Source organism: Zootoca vivipara, chromosome 4 (assembly GCF_963506605.1).
Source record: "Zootoca vivipara chromosome 4, rZooViv1.1, whole genome shotgun sequence".
Taxonomy (NCBI): domain Eukaryota; kingdom Metazoa; phylum Chordata; class Lepidosauria; order Squamata; family Lacertidae; genus Zootoca; species Zootoca vivipara.
The window spans coordinates 93412078-93433482 of NC_083279.1; the positions used below are offsets into that span (position 1 = coordinate 93412078).

The following is a 21405-nucleotide window of genomic DNA, read 5'->3' on the forward strand; positions in this document are numbered from 1 at the left end:
AGGGGAGCCATACCGGGGTGAAGCCGTCTTCTTCTATTTGTCCCCGTGTCAGTTTCAGCTTATTGGTTAATTTTTCTAGTAAGGCTGTTTCCCATACTATTTGGTACCATCGGTCCTTGCTTACTCCTCACAGGTCTCTCCAGTGTCTGGTTGCTGAGAGTAAGTGGATTATGAGTTCTTTGTGGTATATATGAGCATTATTGTGTTGGAGGGCCTTTGCTTCTTCTGAAGATATCCCTCAAGTCAACAGAGGTTTCGGATGAGAGTTTCTCTTCTCTTAGATGGGCTACCTTCGCAGGTGGATGAGCCCCCTCTGCCCCTCACAGATCTAACTACTGATGAATAAGCCAGAAGGCAGGCAGGCAGTTCCTGGCTGAGGGTCATAGAATCATAGAGTTGGAAGAGACCACAAGGGACATCCAGTCCAATCTCCTACCAAGCAGGAAACACCATCAAAGCATTCTTGACATATGCCTGTCAAGCCTCTGCTTAAAGACCTCCAAAGAAGGAGACTCCACCACACTCCTTGGTAGCAAATTCCACTGCCGAACAGCTCTTACTGTCAGGAAGTTCTTCCTAATGTTTAGGTGGAATCTTCAATCTTGTAGTTTGAATCCATTGCTCCGTGTCTGCTTCTCTGGAGCAGCAGAAAACAACCTTTCACCCTCTTCTATATGACATCCTTTGATATATTTGAACATGGCTATCCTATCACCCCTTAACCTTCTCTTCTCCAGGCTAAACATACCCAGCTCCCTAAGCCGTTCCTCATAAGGCATCGTTTCCAGGCCTTTGACCATTTTGGTTGCCCTCTTCTGGACACGTTCCAGCCTGTCAGTATCCTTCTTGAACTGTGGTGCCCAGAACTGGACACAGTATTCCAGGTGAGGGTCCACTGAAGTTGGTGAACCATTCCCTAATGAACTTCTGCACTAATGAACTAGCCTCTATTGCTGAAAAAGCCCCCAAACATGGAAGCTTTCCCACTGCTTTTGTGTGCCCGCACACACACCCCAACACAAAATCCACCCAAATCCCCACTTGAGAGAAATGTTGGCTTACAACCAAGCTGGCGCCTGTACTCACAAACAGAAAGTAGAGAGCCGCTTTTCAAATAAATCCATCAAAATTATGCGAGAATGAGATTCAGGCCCCCGTGCTTTTTAAGCGAGGTTTTGTTTTCAGCCTTCGAAACCACACACTTTCTAAAATTTCTCACCACCACCCCAAAGAAAGCCGTAAAAAAGACTGCTCCAAAGTAAGTCTTCCTCTTTCAAGACTCTCCTGGGTTAGGAGCCGCACTTTATTAATTTAATTTATGGAATTATAGCTGCAGCAGGAGAGAGAGATACATATATGCTGGAGAGTATTGCCTGCCATTTCGAAACATGTTGCTAATTATGCACATTATATACAAGCGGCCACAGGCAGCAATGCTTTCTTGTTATGGCTGTCACGATGGCAGTAGATTTGATTGACTTGGACAAGCACATCCTTTTGAAACTGCAGTGGTATTGCTGCGCATAGTTGTGACGCTGGTGTGTGGGGAGGGTGCTGTTAAGAAGCCCCCCTGCCCCACTAAAAGCATTTGATGGTAGGTTATTGGACACACAGCAAAACCAGGTCGCTTCCCCTTTCTATCAATGCGTAGGCCTGCAACCCCATGCAGTCGAACCTGGAAGTATATCCCATTTAATTCACTGGGGCTACTTTCTGAGCAAACGTGCTTTGGATCGCGCTGCTGGTAGATTAATCTGTTAGATTAATCAACTTGCAATTGAATTTTTTAAAAAAGCTTTCCCTCAGCTGATCAGGCAGCACATTTTTTGAGTGTGTGCAAAAACACAGCCTTTCTAGACAAGGGTCCCATGTGCATTATGCCTCTGTAGCAGTTTCATACCTCTTTAAACAGTCATGGCATCCACACAAAGACTTCTGGGGACTGCAGTTTGTTAAGGGTGCCGGGAGTTTAAGAGACGCCCGTTCTCCTCGCAGACCGTTCCCAGAGTGGTTTGACACTCAATCCCTCTTCCCAGGGACATTTGGGGACTGCACCTCGGTGAAGGGAATGACAACTCTCAGCCAAACTATAGGGTAATTCTGGGGGATCCATGGCTGTATAAAGCGGTACAGCACTGCTTAAATTTTATAGTGCAGACGGGGTCCATGTCTGATGCGCAGAACTTTCAGAGCAGCCAAGCGGATCACAATGCAGTAGGCATACGTATCAGAAACCCATCTCCCCAAGTCCCTAAAGATCAAATCTCTCGCCATAAGGACTCCTTGGTGTGAGAGGATATACTGTAGATGCATTAGGTGGGTCTCACCTGAGAGAAATTGCTTCCCATTTCCTGAATACGAGGCCTTCCTTCTCCAAGGCCAGTTTGTTTTATTTATTTATTTCATTTTGCAGCACCTGAAAAGCTTATCGACCCAGAATCTCTCTACAGCAGCGTTTCTCAGACTTGGGTCTCCGGCTGTGGTTGGGCTGCAAATCCCATCACCTCTAGCTAGCAGGGCCAGCGGTCAGGGACGATGGGCGTTGTAATCGAACAACAGCCGGGGACCTAGGTTTGAGAAAACACTGCTCTATAGTCTTGCTTGAAGGCACAGGTGTGCCTAACAGTGGCAGGGGGAGGGGCTGATGTCGCGTGCGTGCTGACTGTCGCATCGGGAGAGGCGACATTCGGCCTGCAGTCCGCGCTGGTCCTCACAGCATGACCCAGTGCTTCACAGCTCGGGGAAGCATCCCCCCAGGGACCTTCTGCTCCCTCAAGATTGGGCAGGCCGAGTCCTGTTTCAGCAGATATTGAGGGGACTGAAGAGGCCTCAGCCTCATGGAGTGAGTATTCCTGCTTGAAGATCTGATCTGCACACTTTTATAAAATTGTAAAGTTGGAAGTTTAAAAAGCAGAGACATCATCTTGCCGACAAAGGTCCGTATAGTTCGAGCTATGGTTTTCCCAGTAGTGATGTATGGAAGTGAGAGGTGGACCATAAAGAAGGCTGATCGCCGGAGAATTGATGCTTTTGAATTCTGGTGCTGGAGGAGACTCTTGAGAGTCCCATGGACTGCAAGAAGATCAAACCGATCCATTCTGAAGGAAATCAGCCCTGAGTGCTCACTGGAAGGACAGATCCCGAAGCTGAGGCTCCAATACTTTGGCCACCTCATGAGAAGAGAAGAGTCCCTGGAAAAGACCCTGATGTTGGGAAAGATGGAGGGCACAAGGAGAAGGGAATGACAGAGGACCAGATGGTTGGACAGTGTTCTCGAAGCTACGAACATGGGTTTGACCAAACTGCGGGAGGCAGTGGAAGACAGGAGTGCCTGGCGTGCTCTGGTCCATGGAGTCACGAAGAGTCGGACATGACTAAATGACTAAAAAACAACAACATCAAAGTTGGAAGGGACCCTGAGGATCAGAAGCTCCCTGCAATGTGTAGTATGAGAATATACCCATCTTAAGAATATACTACAAGCTGTGATGAATCACAGCAGGAGCTTGCCTGGCCCAGCATCCTGTTTTCCACAGCGACCAGCAATATGTCTCTGGGTAGCCTACAAGCAGGGCACAAGGACGACCGCATATGTTGCCTCTTGTTCCCCACCAAGTGGTATTTGGAGGCCGCCTTCCTCTGATCCTGGAAGATCCTGGTGACCAGTAGCCATTTATCACCTAACCCTCCGTGATCTTCTACAACTCGGCCCCCTTAACCTCAGCAGAACATGCTCAACTCATATACCCTGCCCAATTTACATGCATTTCCCTCTTTGCAAGGCGTCACCGCCTTTCCCTTCTCCGTCACGTGGTGGTGGACTTCGACTTCTCGGTGGCAGCAAACCCTCCAGATCAGGTTTTTGACCCTCTCCCTCTTGGCAGCCTCTCTTGGACATCCAAGAAGCAGAGAGGGTCAAATCATGCTTGCAAACAGGGGAGAACGCTAATCCCCAGGAACGAGCAAAAACTGCTTTTGCAAGCCAATTAGCCCTTCAGGGACAGAGAAACTTTGCGACAAAGGCTACTGCCCCTTGCCAAATTTTCTGCTTCGGGAGGGCTGTCCATCTCTGTGGCTGCTAGGTTGTTTTCCCTTAACTGAATGAATGAATGAAATGCCCCTGGATTTATTTATGTTGCTTCCACCACCACGCCTTTTAAGTATCCTTTGTTAGCTCAAGAGACAAGGGTCTGCTTCTGTCTCTGTTTACCCACTTGCTCATCAGATGATTCATATGATGACTGGTGGGGACATTCCCCCCCCCCCACCCGCACTGTGTCTGCTTTACATTATTTTTCTCTATGCTTCTACCACTGAAATCAGAGGAGGGCAGAGGCAGAATAAATGCCTTTGGGGGCTAGATCAGGCCCCCAGTCCAAGGGTTAGCCAGCCCTCCCATAAAGTTTGCAGCAGGTTAAAGCAAGCGTGCTTGCCGTAAACCTTCACGTTTACAACACACTGCGGAGAGATTGGCACTTGCCGTAGCTTCCAGCTTCCATAACTCTTACTTGCTCACATGAGCAGAATTAGGAATTTAGGAATTCCTAATCATTAGCAATGACAAACCTAGACAGCATCTTAAAAAGCAGAGACATCACCTTGCCGACAAAGGTCCGTATAGTTAAAGCTATGGTTTTCCCAGTAGTGATGTATGGAAGTGAGAGTTGGACCATAAAGAAGGCTGATCGCCGAAGAATTGATGCTTTTGAATTATGGTGCTGGAGGAGACTCTTGAGAGTCCCATGGACTGCAAGAAGATCAAACCAATCCATTCTTAAGGAAATCAGCCCTGAGTGCTCCCTGGAAGGACAGATCGTGAAGCTGAGGCTCCAATACTTTGGCCACCTCATGAGAAGAGAAGAATCCTTGGAAAAGACCCTGATGTTGGGAAAGATTGAGGGCACTAGGAGAAGGGGACGACAGAGGACCAGATGGTTGGACAGTGTTCTCGAAGCTACGAACATGAGTTTGACCAAACTGCGGGAGGCAGTGCGAGACAGGAGTGCCTGGCGTGCTATGGTCCATGGGGTCACGAAGAGTCGGACACGACTAAACGACTAAACAACAACAATCATTAGCACGTTTTCGGTTGGAATTGCCCAATCAGCCGTTCTGATCTGAGCTAGGGAGAGACTCTGTTGGTTTTGGTCTGCTCTAATCCAAACCAGCAAGGCAATCGAAATCTTCTGGGCGTTATCTACGCCAGAGACTCGAATTGGTTTAATATCCATCCCCTCACCCCCCCCCCCCCCGAGAACTAACTGTGGGAACTGCAATCATTTGAGGGAGAGAGAAGGCAGGTCTCGAGCGTCAGGTTGTCAGCAAGCTCAGAAAACTGCACTCCCCGGGGTTCGTTGGGGCAAAGCCCTTGGCTGAAGAAATTCCAAACTCAGTCGCAGTGGCCAGGAGCCAGTTTGCATTTCCTTCCACGCAGCCAGACGAGGTTTCTGCAAAAATCTTTATACTCAACCCGGTCGCACGGTGGAATGATTGGTGACAAATACATGCAGCGTGTACATAGCACTTCATACACATCATCTCAGTAAGGGATTCATCACTCTGTACTGTCAGCAAACATCGAAGGAAAGGGGGTTGAAAGCAGATACAATTGCAGGCTGAAAGAGGAGCTTTGCTGCACACTGAGCTTCGGGGGGGGGGGACCCACAGATTCAGCCACATCTTCTCAAGACATACAAAAACCAGTTTGGAGTAGTGGTTAGAGTGCCTGATTAGGACCTGGGAAAGCAAGGTTCAAAACCCCCACTTGGCCATGAAGCTTACTGGGGGGACCTTGGGCCAGTGGCTTCCTCTTGGCCTGGCCTACCTTGCAGGGTTGTCCTGGGGATTAGTTGAGGTGCAGGAGAACCTTTTACGCCACCTGGAGCTCCTCGGAGGAGAAACATGGAAAGGAAACGCAATAAATTAATTAATTAAAGGGGTTTTTTAAGAGAGAGACCAGGTGGTAAGTGAAAATATTTTCTACTCCTATAAGACTTTCACAACTGCCCCATACTTTAAAAAAGAGAATTATCTGAAGCTTGTGATTCTGTTTAACCCTTCACGTGAGTGTTCACAGAGTCACCGCGTGAGTGAGTTCTGCTTTAAAAGTTTGTGACTTGTGTGTGCTAACAGGGTGTGAAAAGGAATCAAAGAGTTGATTTGCACAGACATAAATGGGGGGTGGGGGTGGGGCTAAACCAGGTGAGGGCAGCCGAGAGAGATCTCAAACCCTCAGTGTGTTAGGGATTTCCCTCGCATGTGAGGCCAGGCTATGGCAGATTGAGCAGACGAGACCAAGAGTGGGTCCAACAGTCGAGGTGGTTTCTGCAGATGCCGTAGAGCAGGCATCCCCAAACTTCGGCCCTCCAGATGTTTTGGACTACAATTCCCATCATCCCTGACCACTGGTCCTCTTAGCTAGGGATCATGGGAGTTGTAGGCCAAAACATCCGGAGGGCCGCAGTTTGGGGGTGCCTGCCGTAGAGGGAAGTGAGGGGCAGATGGGGCTCATCCAACTGGGAAGGTAGCCTATCTAGGAGAAGAATAGCTCTGATCCTAAACCTCCACTGCCTTGCAAGATATCTTCAGAAGACGAAAAGGCCAAGGAGTAAACCCTACCCAAATCTGGAGTGGAGTTCCTAAGACAGTTGAATGGCGCCTTGTATGCCTCCTTCCAGCAACTCTTGCCACCGAGCTGGTGCCAAGCGTTTTGCTGTGCTTTCCTTTGGACCCCATTAGCAATGGGGTCTTGTCATCTGGGCAGCCCAGGACCTCCAGACACACTGCCCAGGCTTGTGTCCTTCAGTGCTGCTAACACAGCAGTTTTACTTCTCCCCCAATGTAAAGACTAGCAGAGGGTGAAGGGTCTAAATAAATAAAAAAAACATACTGTGTAGACTAGAGAACCAAGTAATCCGGATTTGCGGACAGGGATGCAACCAAGTTATCAGAGATTTTGAAAAGATGATTCCAGTTGTGTCCATCTTTGCCCATCTGGAAGCATTTCCTTCCCCACTAAAATCTGAAGGGAGAAACACAGCCGGGCATCCCCTCTTCCTTTTTTGCTGGGTGGGCAAGGAAGGAAACCAATTTTAATCCCTCCTCCTCCCACCCAAGCTCCTTCAGCATCCAACTTTAATCTCTAAGTCAACTCTCTAGAAGGAGCCTTCTGAGGGAAATAGGAGGGTTATGACTGGGACTAATTAAAGAGCTCTAATTGCCCAGATCATTAGCAGCAGATTATTCCAGCTACCAGTCTCTAAAAACTGCAAGGTAATCACTCGCTAATCTGAGTAAATAGCCTTGGCAGAAAGAGGGAAAATGTCATTGTATATGTGGAGCAACTGGTTTGGTTTGCTTCCACCCTCCCAAACGTAGCTTCACTCATTATTTGTGCCAGAATGTCAGGCAAGAGCTGTGCATGGGAAAACAATGACTCTTGGTTTGGTACTCCTATTGCCCCATTCTCCCATGCTTCTTGTTCTCCTCCTCTTCTGTGTGCCACGGAAGATAATGAGAAGCATCCGCTTCCAGGTTTAAATGAACTATGGTTAGTCAAGGGCAACCTGTGGTTAGTTTAAACTATGGCTTCCAGAAACGAGCCGAGGCGAAACCATGTTTTGTGATCCTGCTGTGTTCCAGAAAACCATAGCTAAAACTACACAGACCCTGGTTCCAACACAATGACAAACTGTGTTTAATTTAAACCTGGAAGCAGATGTTACCAGACTTCTCCTCCATTGCATGCTAAAGGCATAGCTGCCAAGTCTCCCGTATTCCCCGGGAAACCCCCATTTTTCCAGCTGTCCCCAGCCGAAAAAACGGATTTTTTGTTTTTCCCCAGTTTATTCTGGCACGGTGGCCATTTTGGAACTGGGCGGAGCATGCTCAGAAGCGACTTTTGATGCTGCTTTGCCCAGTTCCAAAATGGTTGCAGCGCAACTTCTGGTGCGGTGGCCATTTTGGAACAGGGCAGAGCAGCATCAAAAGTAGCTTCTGAGCATGCTCCGCCCAGTTCCAAAATGGCGGCAGCGCTACTTCCGGTCCAGTCCCTTATTTCTCAGGCCGGAACTTGGCAGCTATGGCTAAAGGAGGTGAAGGGAGAGAAGATGCTTAATCGCAAGGCTCAAACAACCTCCTTTTCAAAAATTAGTAGTGGCCTGGCTTAGCAGTCTTGCAGCCCTCCTGCACCATGGATTTTGTGCTCACCGCTCGTCCATTATCCCTCACATTACTGTGCTAAACAGGTGGTGCTCATCTGTGCTAACAGACGAGCCCTCAAGCTTGCTCGGTTTTGGCACCACACTTGTAAAAACTCCCACTTGGGTCTCCTTACCCAAGGTCCATTCAAACACGGACGTTCTAGTCATGGGATTCTCTCCTGCAAGAGATTCCCCTTGAATTCTAAAGTGTCACTGTGTTGCTGCAGGAAGTAGGGGACTCACAAATGAAGGATGGAGAAGCTGTTGTTGGACTGTAACTCCCATCAGCCCCAGCCAGCACGGGCAATGGTCAGGGCTGATGGGAGTTGTAGTCCAACAACATCTTGAAGGGCCACGGGTTCCCCATCTATAATAAGAATACTTCTGCTGCAGTTAGTTTGGGTATGCTAGCCAACCAAAGCTATTTCAGAGAGCAGAAATAGTTATCCTGAACTGTGATCTAGCCACACTCTTACGAGGTGCTTAGGACAAATATGGAGTTTTCCAATGAACTAAAATTGAGAGAACTGGAGACTCTCCTGTGGTAGCATACCCTCCAACGTTTCTCCGATGAAAATAGGGATGTCCTATGGAAAAGCAGGGTATTCCAGGATCAAATCAGAAACTGGGACGGCTTCTGTAAATCCAGGGCTGTCCCTGGAAAATCAGGACACTTGGAGGGTCTGAGATAATATGAATTTATGCACTCAGGGAATGGAGGAGGGACACAGCACCAGCACACCATGCTTCTAGGCAAAATACAAGTTACAAGAATCTCAGGAAGATCTGGTTGTAAGTTTAAATGGAAACAGGATAATGACTGAAGACTGCAGACAAAGGATAAATGTACTGAATCGTTATGTCGTATTGATGATCTCCACTCAGATTGAAATTCGCCAACGATAAATACAAGAAGCTTAATAATGAAAATGGATGTCTGCAATTATTTTGCTAAAAACGGGGGGTGGGTAACCCTGCCCGTTGGAAGTATAATTTACGCTAGGCCCTGCCTTAACTTTGATTTGATTTGCTCTGACAAAAAGGTACTCAAAATTAGGACTCGAGCAACACGCTGGAACAGATCAATGATTAATTCGATAAGACAAACCCTGTGTTTAATACCTTGTTGACATTCCCAGCAGTCAATAAATCCGTCACTGCCAGTTCTTTTCAAATACTTGGCGCTTTGTTTCCTCGGTTATTACTAGATTATTTAAAATATACCGTTATAACGGAGGTAACGAAATTGTTTACGAAGATGCCGAAGCAAAAAATGGATAATCCCGGTCGCTTTGTGGGGTAGGTTTTTCAAAAGAGAGAATGCATTCTATTTTATTTTTGTAAATAGTTGGCTAAGAAGAGAGATAATGTAAATGGATAAATTGGTGGGCATATGAATGGCATAAAGAAGCAAAGCGAACAAAAGTGTTTTCTGTTAATGAAAATGGATCCTCCGCATGTTTTTTTCAGAATAAGAAAAATTGCAGTATAATTGATGCAGGGTATAATCTTTCTTTTATGTTTGTTATAGTAATTTGCGAATTGTTCCATTTGGAGATGAGAAAAGAAGTTGTTGTTTTTAGGGGGGGGGAGGACATTCCCAGATACCTTCCATTTTGAATGCATGTCCAACCACCCACAAATCGGGTTCAGATGCTTGCATGCCCTCTTTAAAAAAGAAATGTTGGCTTAAATGGTGCATACCTCCTTTTATAGTGGAAGACCCAGTGCCAGATTTATGTATAAGCTAAACAAGCTATAGTTTAGGATTCCACTCTCGGGGGGCCCCAAAAAATTGAAGGGGAAAAAACCCTGGAAGGACAATTCCAAAATATAAGATAAAAAACAAAATAGAACCTACATACAACAAGAGTGTTTTCTGTTGTGTAGGCTCCTATGATGTAAGTCAGTGTTTCTCAACCTTTTTTGGGCCACGGCACACTTGTTCCATGAAAAAAATCACGAGGCACACCACCTCCATAAGACATACCTCCATGCCCTGTAGAGTGAGACCACCGAGCGCCCCAGCCAGCCAGAGGGGCCTGGAACCGGCTGCTGTTGCTGCTGCTGTAGCAGCAGGGAGCGCTCGGAGCGCCCTGCAGCGCCTGGCCTCTTCTTCTTCTTCTTTTTTTGGGGGGGGGGGGCTGCCCAAGGCCGGCGGCTGCAGAGCGGAGCGCTCCAAAGTGCCGAGCGCTCGGAGCGCCCTGCAGCGCCTCGCCTCTTCTCTCTCTTTTTTTGGGGGGGGGGCTGCCCGAGGCCTGCCGCCTCGGTGCCTGGAACCAGCGGCTGCAGAGCGGAGCGCTCCGAAACGGCGAGCGCTCGGAGCGCCCTGCAGCGCCTGGCCTCTTTTCTTTTCTTTTTTGCTGCCCAAGGCCGGCGGCTGCAGAGCGGAGCGCTCCAAAGCGCCGAGCGCTCGGAGCGCCCTGCAGCGCCTGGCCTCTTCTTCTTCTTCTTCTTCTTTTGGGGGGGCTGCCCAAGGCCGGCGGCTGCAGAGCGGAGCGCTCCAAAGTGCCGAGCGCTCGGAGCGCCCTGCAGCGCCTGGCCTCTTCTCTCTCTTTTTTGGGGGGGGGCTGCCCGAGGCCTGCCGCCTCGGTGCCTGGAACCAGCGGCTGCAGAGCGGAGCGCTCCAAAACGGCGAGCGCTCGGAGCGCCCTGCAGCACCTGGCCTCTTTTCTTTTCTTTTTTGCTGCCCAAGGCCGGCGGCTGCAGAGCGGAGCGCTCCAAAGTGCCGAGCGCTCGGAGCGCCCTGCAGCGCCTGGCCTCTTCTCTCTCTTTTTTTGGGGGGGGGGGGGCTGCCCAAGGCCGGCGGCACGTGACAAGGCAGCAAATCGCCCTTCTCGCCGCGGCATGTCGTGGCACACCACCCAGCGTCTGGCGGCACACTAGTGTACCGCGGAACAGCGGTTGAGAAACGCTGATGTAAGTCATGGGCCCTGCCTGCTAGCCTGCTCCCCAAAATATAGAAAGGTTTGCTCCTTTCTATATATAGGGTGCCTACATTCTGCATGGACTGGTTGCATGGCAACATTTGCAAATGGCTTGAGATACTTATTAGGTCCATAAATTACCATATAGCATATATCCAACACACACAAAAATAGCAACCATTTGTTGTTGACAAAGGACAGCTGGACATATAAAGGGCCCCATTACCTTCAGTAGCTTAGGGCCTCGTCAAACCTAAATCCGGCCCTGGGAAGATCCTCCAAGGGAAGACCGTTAACCACAGTCCTTGCAAGTCCCTGTTTGTCTAGACACAACAGATAGGCTGTGTATTCCTCTCACTCCCCGACCCTGATTTAATTTCCCAATGGCTTCCTGGCACGATGGAACTGTTATTTCCCTTTCTGCCATTCCAGAGGGGTGTCCCGGCTTGTGCAACGGCAATGGCAGGTGCACGCTCGACATGAATGGGTGGCGCTGCGTCTGCCAGCTGGGCTGGAGAGGGGCCGGCTGCGACACGTCCATGGAGACAGCGTGTGGCGACGGGAAGGACAACGACGGAGGTAAGTCACCCACCAACGTGGTTTGTCAGACTGCCAGTCCGCATTGGCCTGCACCATCCTGAAAATCGGAGGGGTGGGGTGTCCCTGAATGTCCCCAAATGGCAAAAGTCTGTAGCTCCCAGGCAGTGCCCAAGTTGCTGGCTTCGATCGATGGAATCGCCGGGGAGGGCTGGGGCATCTCCCGTCTGAAACCATGGACAGCTGCCGTTGGTCAGTGTAGAAATGCTAAGTTAGGTGGGCCAGTGGTCTGGCTTGATAAATTATTGCATTCAAGCAAACACTTCTGGAATTAAGCTCATGGTCATGCACAGGATGTGGACTGTTAGTCGGACCGAGGCCTGGTGCCTAAAGGTGTATAATGAAGGCACCAGGCGAGCCTCCCTGGCGGAGAGCGTTCCACAAATGGGGAGCCACTGCAGAAAAGGCCCCTATTCTTATGTTGCCAACCTTTGGGCCTCTCGTGGAGGAGGCACACAAAAGAAGGGCCTCGGAGGAGGAACACAAGAGTCCGGGTTGATTCATATAGGGAGAGGGGGTCCTTGAGGTATTGTGGTCCTGAGCCATTTAAAGCTTTATAGGGCAAAACCAGCACTTTGGATTGGGCCCAGAGAGTAATTGGCAGCCAGTGCAGCTGGGCCAGGCTCGGTATAATATGCTCGAACTGTCTTGCCCCAGTGAGCAACCAGATAGAAGCCCCTCCTACCTGCCAAACACCTGCTATTTGCCCCAAATTTAAATTCTCATAAGGCTATACCACCTCTCCTGCGGTGACATGCCCTTTTACTTTTCTTTCAATACTGCTATGTTGAGTAATGTCAGCAAAGTTTTTAAAATTGGCTATTAACAGCATAGGTTAGGATCTTGTGGCCAAGAAAGCTCTGTTGTTGTTGTTGTTGTTTAGTCGTTTAGTCATGTCTGACTCTTCATGACCCCATGGACCAGAGCACGCCAGGCACTCCTGTCTTCCACTGCCTCCCGCAGTTTGGTCAGACTCATGTTCGTAGCTTCAAGAACACTGTCCAACCATCCTGTCCTCTGTCCTCCCCTTTTCCTTGTGTCCTCCCATCTTTCCCAACATCAGGGCCTTTTCCAGGGAGTCTTCTCTTCTCATGAGGTGGCCAAAGTATTGTAGCCTCAGCTTCACGATCTGTCCTTCCAGTGAGCACTCAGGGCTGATTTCCTTCAGAATGGATCGGTTTGATCTTCTTGCAGTCCATGGGACTCTCAAGAGTCTCCTCCAGCACCATAATTCAAAAGCATCAATTCTTTGGCGATCAGCCTTCTTTATGGTCCAGCTCTCACTTCCATACATCACTACTGGGAAAACCATAGCTGCTAACTTTGGATTAGAAGTTAGGAGACATCGCACTGCAAGGGAGATAGAGGAATTCATAATTTGATTATGTAAACCCCCTCAACGTCACCCATATGGTCTTGAGGGGCCGTCGGAGTTATGGGGAAGGGTCATGGCTCAGTGGAGGAGCAACTGCTTGTTACGCAGAAGGTCCCAGTTTCAATCCCTGGCTGCTGCCAGTCAGTGTAGACAATAGTGAGCTAGGGAAACCAATTTCCTGACTCTGCAAGTCAGCTCCCTGTGTTCCTAAGACAGCAGTAAAACGCAAGCATTGTCTGTGTTACCGTATTTCAAGAGCAATGCTATTTCAAGGGGAGGGAGGTTGGGGGTAAAACCAAGGGAGATTATCTGTTGCAGAAGGATGCAAGGTTGTGGGGGTTTTAAAACATATATCGATTGCTTAAGATAGTTTTGACATCTGGTGTGGTAAATGGCCCAGATTACTTCCTTTGGAAAAAAGATTCAGAAATTAAGGTGCAGAAACTGCACCCGTCTCTCACTCCCCCTCGCCAGTAGAAAAACATACATGCTGTAAAACAAAGGACAGTTTCTTCTCTCCCACGAAACTAGATACCCCCGTCTTCATTTCTGTTTACAACAGGCTCAAAGCAGCGATGCCATTTGCCACACCAGATGTGTCAAAGATGTGGATTTAGGCCGTAATCTCTGCTTTTGTGAGAGAGGACCAAAAATTGCCTTTGTGGGGAGTGGAGAGGAAAAAAATATGTGGTTTTCTGGACAGGCAATCTGGACCCAAAACAGAATGGAAGAATGGAAGCTGTTGTTGTTATTGTCAGAGAATGTTGCTCAAAGCTGGAGTTGCTCCTGGTCACAGCTTGGAGTATAACTGGAACTCAGGATGGGGGAGAAATTTGATTGTTGTTGTTGCTGTTTTTGCATTTTAATTGGAAATTACCAATGATAATATGTGAAGCAAAACACAGCTGTCCCCTTTGCCCTTCAAGCACACCTGGATTTTGCAGTGCAGTTTCCCGACCAACTAGTGTGTACAACGATGCATGTATTTGGAGAAAGTGTGCCTAACCAATGCATTTGTTGGTTTTTAATCAGAGGTTGGGTTCCCACCTGTCATGAGTGCTTTAGTTGAGATTCCTGCATTGCAGGGGGTTGGACTGGATGACCCTTGGGGTCCCTTCAAGCTCTATGCTTCTATGAAGCCTGTACTAGATTATTTTTAAAGCCCATGTGCTAAATGTAGTGAGAGGTGCCTGGCCTCAACTATTTTACTGCAGTTTTGTGTTGATTTAGTGTGTTTAACATCACAAATCACCAAAGGTTTATTTTACAAGTTATAAAATAATTCAAAATAAGTTTATGATGTGAAGTTATTGAGACAGTTGATATATTTCTAGTGATACCGTCCTCCTCATAGTCAGATATACACTTCAAAATAGAACAGACAAGATCGAGGAAACAAACAAACAAAACACAAAAGTATGGAAGGGGAGAGATAACACTTTTTAAAGGTGAATGGTATTAATCCAGAAATCTTGTCCAAACTAAAGCAGCGAATGGATAAACAACTGAAAATCCCTGAATTTCCACTCATTTATAAAGACCACTTTAAAATAATTTAAGAAGCTATATTCACCATCCAGTTCAGCTGCCCGTCAGTGTGGACAATACAGAGCTAGGCGGAACAGATGATCTGACTCAATATAAGGTACCTTCCTGTGTGCCCTGTTTGCCCTGGCATTTTGCCCAGTTGTCAGGAACGATGGCAGCTGCAGCATCTAGAAGGCCGTAGACTCCCAGTCCCTTCTTCAAGCTACCTGTAAGAAAGGTCAATAATATTATCCCTTTCTTGGCAGATGGGAAGATTGCAGAGTCTGAGATCAGACAGCTGGATTGAGGCCATCTAGTGAGTTCGTGGCTGTGGGAAGACTCAGGCAGGGACCTTTGCTTGTCAATAGCTCAGTCTCATAACCGCTGAGCTGTACCAGCTCAGGTTCATAAATGTGGCTTGGGTCTCCCGACGCCCAGAATAACCAGATAAGCGATTGTGGGAAGTGAGAGCGACATGCAACATTATTTATTAAACCCTTGCCGTTTGCCAAAAGACGTCATGTTGACAACTGGTTTTTTTATGATCGTCATTTTTAAAAAAAAGAAAGAAAGAGAGAGAGAGAGAGAGAGAGAGAGAGAGAGAGAGAGAGAGAGAGAGAGAGAACACAGTAGCAAGGGTCCGTTTATTTGCTTCTTTCTCTCTGAGGCTTTAAAACGTCCTGGTTTTGTGTGTGTTTAATTCTGTGCAGGTTGTGTGTGGCTGGATCTGCACAACATACGCAGCTCCTAAATTTTCCCGAGCCGAAGGGAGCGTAATCCTGTAACACCCATTAAAAGTCAAGGGGAGCCGAGGATCCGCTTTCAGAGAGTTTTTAAGAGCTCTAAAGATGTCGGGGGGTGGGTGGGGAGGAAAGGTCCTTTGCCGTGGTAGCAGAATAATGGGAACAAGGAAAGAGGAGCGGACAGAAGGGGAAGGAAACTCAGCTGCACATGGACAGGAAGAAATATTAGGTGCAAGGCTGCCTCTGCAGCATCCGCACCTCGTCCCAGATGCTCTGCTGATTGCTTCCCCTCCGAAACACATGCCTACTGCCATTGGCAGTTTAATTTTGGCTTTTACAGTCTTAATCTGAGGCAGAGAAGCCAAGGCAGTCATCCGTTCCAGCTGTCCCGCTGAAGCGGATGAGAACAAATTGCGGGGGGGGGGGGGGACCTGATCCGGGTTGGAACCGAAACAGGGGCAAAGGGGCATTGGGAGAAGGGCCATCGATGGCTATGAGCCACGTTGGTTGTGCTCTGCCCCCACAGTCAGAGGCAGGAAACGCTTCTGAATGCCAGGAAAGGGGGGGGGAGAGAATTGCTCTCGTGCTCAGGCGCTGTTTGCAGGTTTCCTGGTCGGCCGCTGTGAGAACAGGATGCTGGACTAGATGGGCCATTGGCCTGATCCAGCAGGATCTCCTTCTGTTCTTACGTTGTAGCTAGCTGGTAGGGCGCCTGCTTTGAATGCAGAAGGTCCCACGTCCAATCTCCAATGTTGGGGTTGCTGCCGGTTAATGCAGACAGTACTGAGCTGGTTGAACCAATCATCTGACTCTTGCTTTCCAAACAAAGTCAGTGGGAGCAAATTGTGGGTGCAGGGGATCCACATCGGACCATAGCTGGAGTCATGGTTAAAGCCCCCAGCCCCACCCACACGTGGATCAGGGCCCCCACGCACTACCAATTTTGGGGCAGAAATGCTTCCCACAATTTACAGAACCACAACGGAACAGGCATGAAAAGCTTTCCGATATAGGGTACCTTACACATCTACAGGAGGTCATGTCAGTATTAGGAACTCAGATATATAAACCAGGCTCCTTAAACCAAGGTTGCAGTTGCCTAAACGGAATGTCTCGTTGCCATTTGGTGGGCAAGGCAGCTCTCAAGTCTTCCCCCCCCCCAAAGGATCATAGAATCATACAATCGTAGAGTTGGAAGAGACCACAAGGGCCATCCAGTCCAACCCCCTGCCAAGCAGGAAACACCATCAAAGCATTCTTGACATATGCCTGTCAAGCCTCTGCTTAAAGACCTCCAAAGAAGGAGACCACCACACTCCATGGTAGCAAATTCCACTGCCGAACAGCTCTTACTGTCAGGAAGTTCTTCCTAATGTTTAGGTGGAATCTTCTTTCTTGTAGTTTGAATCCATTGCTCCGTGTCCGCTTCTCTGGAGCAGCAGAAAACAACCTTTCTCCCTCCTCTATATGACATCCTTTTATATATTTGAACATGGCAATTACTGACTCTCACTGATTCTCAGATAAAACATCTGGTTAGTTCAGAGGACAACCTTGAGCTGGGGTTAAGAGCTTTGAGAACTTAAAGAAGAAATGTCACTTGATCCAGGGCTGGTACACATATACATTGGCCCAATTCCCACCTCTTTTTCTTAATGGTGAACACAGACCATTCATAACATAATGTGAGGGACAGGGGATATCGCGAAGTCCCTCCCCTCCTGAGTTCAAGCCCGTCCCCGAGCAAAGGGGAAAGCAGGGAGAGTTCCGATTCCAGTGGGGAAGCAGGAAGTCGTGTCCGAGGCTCAGGCAAGGTAGAGGAGCCAGGGTCCCAGGTGGGACAGGAAGGGGCAAGCAAGGGGGGAAGACCCATCCCTCCAACTCCAGAATTACGCAGGAAGAGGAGGGGCAAGAGGATGGGTCTGCCAAAGCTTTTGTGTTGGAGAAAGACGCGCCAAAAGCCATTAGGAGGTTCTGAAACCGACTAACAACATCGCTCCGTGTAAATAGCAATGACTTGAGCACTGTAAATACGCAGCACCAATAAAAGAATAAAATGCAGAGCTGCGTAGCGTCGTTACTCTGAAGTAGTCCACTCCGGCCACTGTGACAGCAACCTCCTAATCATTTTTGGGCTACTTCGGAGTTGCCGGGATGAGCGTGTCCGAGGCGGAGAAGTGGCGGCAGATCGCTGAGCAAGCCCAGCTAGAACTGCAACAGCTGTCGCTGCAGGCGCAGGGAGAATTGAAGGCAGCTAAAGAGGAGACTAAGAAGGTCCAGGACGACCGGCTACAACTTGCGGAACAGGTGAGAGAGCTCCAGGAAAAAGAGCAGCATTTAAGGGCGGTGGCGGTAGACCTCCAAAACAAGCTGGATGCAGAGAAAAACAAGGCGGGAGGGGCTCCCCAAGTCCAAGTGCTGCCAGGAAGGAGAGCAGGGACCCTTGTAAGCAAGTTCAATGGAGACCCGAAGGAGTTTCAGGGCTTTGAGACTGAGATCGTGTATGCTCTTGAGCTGCACCAGAATGAGTTCCCCGATGATGAGCACAGAGTAGCGTTTATTGTGGAACATCTCACCGGAGCAGCCAGGGAGTGGCTAAGACCATTAATCGCAACCAAGAATCCTTGCATGAAAAATGTCCAACAATTTCTAGAAGGTTTGAGGACGATGTATTCGTCCGATAGTCATTTGGACCAGACTAAGGAGGAACTGCATAATTTACGCCAAGGAAATATGACAGTTCGCGCATATTGGGCGAAATTCACCATGCTGGTGCACAGACTGGGGTGGGTTTTGGATTCGCCTCCCATGCAAGCTGCGTTTTACTTGGGTTTGAGCGAGGAGGTGAAGGATGAACTCTCGAGAGGTCCAAAGCCCAGTACTATGGATCAGCTGAGCAAAGCAGCTCTGGCGGTGGGGGTGAGGCAGGAATCCCGGTGGAACGACAAGCAAGCGACGCGCGCAAAGCGGGCTTGGTTCCCACGGTCGCAGGAGAAGCCACTCCCTCAACAACCCTTTCAGGCCACGCCTGGAGCCAGCCAGGACCAGGAGCCCATGCAGATTGATAGCGCGCGCGCGCGGGCTTTTCAAACCCCAGCGGCGCCAAGACGCAAGGAGGGAAGGGGCGGGAATTGCTTTCTCTGCAACTCACCCCAGCATCTCGTCAGAGACTGCCCACATCGCAGGGAGTGGCAAGGAAAGGCGGGAACGGTGGTGCCCTCCCCCACTGACGCAGCACCACAGCAGGGAAACGGGAAAGCCTGGCTGCAGGAGACAAGGGGCAGCAGCCAGGCACAGTCAGCAGACAACAGCCCCAGCCCGCCCACCCGCACAGAGAGGTGCAGAGCCAGCCCACCCCTCCCAGAGCAGGAGTGGTTCTAGAAGTGACGCTAACGCTCCCAAATGGCTATCCCCTGACGGTCCTCGCCTTAATTGACAGTGGGGCGTCCGCCAACTTCTTCTCGAGAAGCTTTGCAGAAGAGCACCAAATCCAGCTTTTGCAGTTGGATTTTCCTCTGCACGTAGCAACCATTGACGGCAGGGAGCTGCTGGGCGGGGCCATCACACATCGAACCCCCCCCATGAGAATGACGGTGGGAAGGCACTCAGAGACACTGGCGTTCAACGTCACCACCATCTCAGACCCCCCCATCGTCTTGGGCATGAGCTGGCTGGCGCGCCACGACCCCTCCATCAGTTGGCACCAGAGGTGCATCACGTTTGGGTCAGACTTTTGTCTGGAACATTGCATGCAGCACCAACCAGGGGAGGGGCCTCCGATAGCCACGGTGGCCACCATGCATATCAAAGGGGGTGAGGCAATACCCAAGCAGTACTGGGACCTGCAGGAGGTCTTCAGCGAAGCGGAGTCCGACCACCTACCCCCGCACAGGCCTTTTGACTGCCAGATCAACCTGGTGCCAGGGGCGACGATACCCCCAGCCAAGCTGTACGCCATGTCAGACCAGGAGCTGGAGGATCTGCGCGCTTTCATCGACAAGAACCTCAAGCGGGGGTTCATAAGGGAAAGCAAGGCAGCAGGGGGCAGCCCGGTCTTCTGGGTGGACAAGAAAGACACGCAACAGCGCCGTCTTGTGGTGGACTTTAGACGGCTGAATTCGGTGACAGAGCCCGTGGCTTTCCCCATGCCCAGAGTGGATGATCTCCTGACAGCGGCACGCAGGGGCAAGATTTTCACCAAGCTGGACCTAAGGGGGGCGTACAACTTGATCAGGATCCGGGAAGGGGATGAATGGAAAACCACGATGTTCACGCCTCTGGGCTCTTTTGAATATCTGGTGATGCCCTTCGGTTTGCAAGGGGGCTCAGCATGCTTCCAGGCCTTCATGCACCACGTCCTGGGGTCCCTCCTCTTCAGGAAATGCTTGGTCTTCCTAGATGACATCCTTATCTACTCGAATGACCCAGTGCAGCATGTGAAAGATGTCAGAGAGGTGTTGCAACGCCTGAAGGAGAACCACCTGTATGTGAAGCTGGAGAAGTGCAAGTTTCACACCAAAGAGGTGGACTTCCTGGGCTACAAGCTGTCAGACAAGGGGCTGGCGATGGACAAGGACAAGGTGCAGGCCATCCTGGACTGGCACAGCCCCAGGACGCGCAAAGATGCCCAACGCCTACTAGGCTTCGCTAACTTCTACAGGAAGTTCATCAAGAACTTCTCTCGCGTTACGGCTCCCATCACGGACTGCCTGAGAGGCAAGCAGAAGTTCAAGTGGACACCAGAGGCGCAAGCAGCGTTCGAAAGCCTCAAGAGAGTGTTCGCCTCAGACCAAAACCTGTTCCATGTGGTGCAGGACGCGCCCCTACGCATTGAGACAGATGCTTCTGAAAAAGCTGTGGGCGCAATTTTGTTGCAACTGGACGCCAACAGGGAGTGGAGACCCTGTGCCTTCTTCTCCAGGAAGCTGACACAGCCTGAACGCAACTACACAGTGTTTGATAGGGAACTTCTTGCGATCTACGCTGCGTTCCAGCACTGGCGACACTTCCTGGTGGGCGCGAAGCACCCCATCCAGGTGTGCACAGACCACAAGAACCTGGAGTTCTGGAGAACTGCCAGGGTGCTCAACCAGCGGCAGATACGGTGGGCAGAGTTCTTCTCGAACTTCAACTTCTCCATCCACTACATCCCGGGGGAGCAGAATGTCAGGGCGGATGCCCTCTCCCGCAAGCCAGAGTACATGGAGGAGGAGGCGCCACCAGCCCCAAGGCACATTTTCCCCCCGTCGGCATGGTCCTGCGGAGCAGCTGTGGTGAGCGAGGCAGAACTCACAGCACTGACGGCAGCGGATGAATTTGCCAACCGCATCTTCAGAGAACTGAGAGGGGGGAGGGAGCAGGCAAAAGACTTTGCAGCACGCAGAGGGCTGCTTTTCTACAAGGGTGCGCTGTACCTACCCACCACCCAGCTTCGACGTACGGTCCTCAAGCAGATGCACGACAACCCTACAGCGGGGCATTTTGGAAGGGACAAAACCGCTCACCTAGTCATGAGACACTTCTGGTGGCCAGGGGTGCGGGAAGATGTTCGAGACTATGTAAGGGGCTGTACCACCTGCCAGCGGGCGAAGGTGGTCAGAGCAGCGCCACCAGGGTTGCTGGAGCCCTTAGCCACACCACACAGGCCGTGGGAAGTGGTGTCCATGGACTTCATCACAGATCTGCCTTCGTCCAGGGGTAAGACTGCAGTGTTGGTGGTGGTGGACCTTATGTCCAAAATGTGTCACTTTATACCGTGTGCCAGGGCAGTCTCGGCAGAAGAGACAGCCAAACTGTTTGTTGATCACATTTTCAGACTGCATGGATTACCTTTAAGGGTTATTTCGGATCGTGGCCGCCAATTTGTTTCCAGGTTCTGGCGGCGGCTCATGAACCTCCTGCAGGTGGAGGTCAGCTTGTCGACGGCTAGACACCCGCAGACCAACGGACAAGCGGAGAGGGTCAACGCCATTCTGCAGCAGTACCTGAGATGCTACGTCAGCCAGCGGCAAACGGACTGGGTGGATCGCTTGCCA

The 21405-nt window shown here is 50.0% G+C and overlaps 1 protein-coding gene across 1 annotated transcript in view; it reads left to right on the forward strand.

The window, feature by feature from the left end:
* TENM4 (teneurin transmembrane protein 4) overlaps window positions 1–21405 on the forward strand; it is a 1459233-nt gene that overhangs the window by 1350792 nt on the left and 87036 nt on the right. Inside the window, exon 20 of the mRNA XM_060274010.1 lies at window positions 11561–11707. Coding sequence (XP_060129993.1) covers window positions 11561–11707 — 147 coding nt within the window. The remainder of the gene's footprint in view (window positions 1–11560; window positions 11708–21405) is intronic.